The sequence below is a fragment of the Capricornis sumatraensis genome, chromosome 3 (genome assembly GCF_032405125.1).
Source record: "Capricornis sumatraensis isolate serow.1 chromosome 3, serow.2, whole genome shotgun sequence".
Classification (NCBI taxonomy): Eukaryota; Metazoa; Chordata; class Mammalia; order Artiodactyla; family Bovidae; genus Capricornis; species Capricornis sumatraensis.
This window is the reverse complement of record NC_091071.1, coordinates 65,256,349-65,260,626: the sequence shown is the minus strand read 5'-3', so window position 1 is coordinate 65,260,626 and position 4,278 is coordinate 65,256,349. Positions and strand designations below refer to the sequence as shown.

The following is a 4,278-nucleotide window of genomic DNA, read 5'->3' as shown; positions in this document are numbered from 1 at the left end:
CACAAGAGCTGGGGAGGGGTAGGGGCCCTGGTGGGTGGGTCCACGGGCCCGGGCCGGGAGCCAGACTCTCCCGCGCCCCCCATCCCCACGTGGCCCCGCGCAGCCAATGGCACGGCCCCGAGCGGGAGCCCTCGGGGAGGGAGGCGGCCCCCCGACCGGCCCAGGCCCCCTCCCAACCTGAACTTCGTTTTTATAAACGTCCCGCGATGAGCTAACCTGTTGGAGGGCGGGCGGGCGGGAGGCGGGAGGCTCGCAGAGGGAGAGAGGGCGAGAGGAAGAGGGCGGGAGAGAGAGAACAGGAGAGAAAGGAGAGGAGGGAGGAGGCGCGCAGCGCCATGGTGTCCTGCACGGGGCCGGGGCCGGGCCGGGCCGGGCCATGAGCCGTGCTGCGAGCTGGGACATGGACGGGCTGCGGGCGGACGGCGGGGCCGGCGGGGCGGCCCCGGCCTCCTCGTCCTCCTCCTCTGTGGCGGCAGCGGCGCCGGGCCAGTGTCGCGGCTTCCTCTCGGCGCCAGTGTTCGCCGGCACACACTCTGGGCGCGCTGCGGCCGCGGCGGCGGCGGCGGCTGCGGCGGCGGCGGCGGCCTCAGGCTTCGCGTACCCGGGGACCTCTGAGCGCGCGGGCTCCGCCTCGTCGTCGTCATCTTCGGCTGTGGTCGCGGCGCGCCCGGAGGCGCCCTCCGCCAAAGAGTGCCCGGCGCCCGGCGCAGCTGCTGCAGCGCCCCCGGGCGCCCCGGCCCTGGGTTACGGCTACCACTTCGGCAACGGCTACTATAGCTGCCGCATGTCGCACGGCGTGGGCTTACAGCAGAATGCTCTCAAGTCGTCGCCGCACGCCTCGCTGGGAGGCTTCCCGGTGGAGAAGTACATGGACGTGTCGGGCCTGGCAAGCAGCAGCGTACCAGCCAACGAGGTGCCCGCGCGAGCCAAGGAGGTGTCTTTCTACCAGGGCTACACAAGCCCCTACCAGCATGTGCCCGGCTACATCGACATGGTGTCTACCTTCAGCTCCGGGGAGCCTCGGCACGAGGCGTACATCTCCATGGAAGGCTACCAGTCTTGGACACTGGCCAACGGGTGGAACAGCCAGGTGTACTGCGCCAAGGACCAGCCACAGGGCTCTCACTTTTGGAAGTCATCCTTTCCAGGTAAGGATGGCACGGGGAAGAAATGCAGGGAGGGAGGTAGAGGAAGAGAGAAAGAAGGAAAAGAAATGACTGGGAGTCTGCGCCCCTACTGGGAGTTGAGTGTCTGTTCTACTCCCCCAACCGCGGTTAAACCCCGTGGAACAGTTTGTGTGAAATCTGTAAATTCATCCCTTGATTTAAACTGCCTCTCTCACAACCCTTTTCTTCCTGTGTGTGGGCATAGGCCTATTTTTCTCCAAAAGTTGAAGGTCTTTGCTGCCCTTTGCTTAGGCCTTGGCCTCTCCTCCCCAAAGAGGTGTCATGAAGTTGAGCCCCACTTTCCAGGGACATGAATGCCCCAGAATGCCACTAAAGCTTCCAAGAGCTCACAAGCTCCAAGGAACACAAGAAATCAAAGTCTGAACAAACAGCCTGGGCTTTTTCTTAAGTCTATGTATGTTCATATGTTTGCAACCAGCATTTGCAGAAACTGTCCTTAGGAGAGCCCCCAACAACCACCCCATAAAATCGCAGGCTTGTTAAGATGCCGGTGTGAGAAACCATGATGATCCATCAAATTGGCCTTCACTTTGAAGTGTAAATAATCTTTCTTTAATAATGTGTAAATAATGTGTCTGTATAAATAATAATAAAGTATAAACAGCCTGGCTTTCTTTATTCTCTATACCCTCTCCAAGTCTACACACAGTCCCCAGCTTTGTGCTCCACATATCCCCATCTAATTTTTCCCGTGCTGTTTTTTTTTTTTCTTTGAAATACCAGGGGATGTGGCTCTAAATCAGCCAGACATGTGTGTCTACCGTCGGGGGAGAAAGAAGAGGGTGCCCTACACCAAACTGCAGCTCAAAGAACTGGAGAACGAGTATGCCGTTAACAAGTTCATTAACAAGGACAAGCGGCGGCGAATCTCGGCTGCCACGAATCTATCCGAGAGACAAGTGACCATTTGGTTTCAAAACCGAAGAGTGAAAGACAAGAAAATCGTCTCCAAGCTCAAAGACACTGTCTCCTGATGTGGGCCAGATTGGCCACAGAGTTTAAATGCTTACAAAGTTGCCTCCAAAAGACTTTTGGAAAGACTTGAATATGTATTTAATTCCCCCAATCCCCTGCCAGTGATGGCAAATTTTGTGAATTGTTTTTCTCTTTTCCCCTTATCTGGCTCTAAAACCTTTTGCTGCCCAACCTTTGTACTTCTGTTTCTTTCTTATTATTGATTTTGCTCTTGTCTAGGTTTATTTTTTATGACTTTTTAATGTTCTGTTTCTCCCTCCAGGCCAGTATAAAGGACTTGAAGTATTTTTGAATAATCCCTCCAAATGAATTTCAGAAGTGCCATTCTGATTTTAGGGTTTTATTTTTTAAAATAGCTCTTTATGCCTGTTCCCAGCACTTACTATCTTCATAATCCATTAGGGCAAAAGGATTTGGATTTGCAGTCATTCATATCCTGTGATGGGTAATTGAATCATTAGCTCTCAGCAGTCACCCTGGGGCAAATGGAAACAGCTCTGGGCAAGCAGTATTCTAGGGTCATTGGGAAAGTCTGAAAACAGGAGGCTGGAGGTACTGTGATGGCTTTTAAAGCAGCTGCCTTATTAAATAGGGTTTGTATCAATAGTGGAGTGAAGACAATCTTTCCGACATTGGGCCGTTTGCTGTTGTATATGTACAATACGCCCTGTAGATTTGTGCTTTTATAATCTTTAATTTGGAAATAATGTGTCTTCATGGATGCCTTCATTTCTCTAGATACAGATATTTAAATGTCTGCAATTCACAGAGTGACCCATGGATGGTAAAATGCATTCCCTCTCCTTGGCCTCCAATTTGTGGGGCTAGAATTGAGGCCATCTTCTCAGTTCCCTTAAAGAGGTTTGAATCGATGTGGCCATGGGTGGGAACTTTAATCCAGAACCCAGTGAAGAATTTGACTATCTGAACAAATGTATTGGGCTCTTTTGGAGCTTAAAGCATCTGACAAATGTGGGAAATGTGGAGCTCTGAAGTCCAGGAAGAAAAAAATAAAAGATGTCTCTGAAAATGATGATAAATAACTACTTTTAAAGTGCTGCATATTTATACAACAGATTATTTTTGTAGATGCAATGTCTGTGAGCTGAGACACATGGGCAGTGCTTCAGGCATTAAAAAAAATCACTTTTTACTCCTAGGGAGATGCAAATAAACAGAACTCTCTTGTTTCTTCTGAGTCTTTATACATTAGTTTTCTTTTTCCAAGCTCTTGTTGCCTCTAGAAACTGTTCTTATTTATTATAAAATCATGTTATCCCAAATGCCATGGTTCCTTGTAGATGAAGGAAATGCAACACCAGTTCTGGTCTCTAAAACCTTCAGGCTCTGCACTTCCATCACCCTTTCCCCCTCCTTTTCCCGTGGCTTTAACATAAATAGTGATATCTTTAAATTAGGATATAATTTGTGGTGTCTAAAATTATATTTTTCTACCAGACCAGCTTTAAAAAATTCCCCAATAAAATTCTACTTCTCTTTCAAAAGAAAATTATCAGTTTATTCAAATGGCTTTTATTTTATTTTATAATATATATGTGCTCGGGTTGGCGATTTTCTTCCTAGAAAGGCTGTTATAAGTATCTATTCTAGGAAGGTCTTGAAATTAGTCAAATCCATATTTGGAAACTGAAAAAGAAACATTTCAAGCTTATCCCTTATCGCTTTCTCCCGGCAGTCTGCATACAGAAGTTGAAGGCTGAAACCATAATTATACACCCTAAACCTCTAGACGCAATTTTTAGGCACTAGGAACTTTATTTCTGAGGGCTTTTTGCCACTCAGGGAAATGGCCGCTAAGGAACTGGATGCCTCCTCGTTGTTAGCGCCCGGGCGCAATGATTTCAATGGCTGCTAACTTTTTGGTATGCGAGTTAAATATAGTTGTTTAAAACCTCACACAATATGTAAACTCTTCTAGTGGGAGAATTCCCCTATGGATCTGCCAGAGAAAACACCGAGACCCAAAGTTTAGAGCTACTTTCGTTTTCTCCGCCTCGGCTTGATTTTTTTTTTTTTTTCTTTTCTTTTCTCCCGTATCTTGCAACCGACTGTGAGCAGGCAACTTCTTTTTAATTGAGAGACAGATAAGCAGGCA

The 4,278-nt window shown here is 48.6% G+C and overlaps 1 protein-coding gene across 1 annotated transcript; it reads left to right on the top strand.

Annotated features, from left to right (window-relative positions):
* Positions 1-376: 376 nt before the first annotated feature.
* Positions 377-2,161, top strand: HOXD13 (homeobox D13). Its single transcript, XM_068969211.1, has 2 exons — positions 377-1,148; positions 1,911-2,161. Exons 1-2 carry the CDS (start codon positions 377-379, stop codon positions 2,159-2,161), a joined length of 1,023 nt encoding a protein of 340 aa, XP_068825312.1.
* The last annotated feature ends 2,117 nt before the right edge of the window (positions 2,162-4,278 follow it).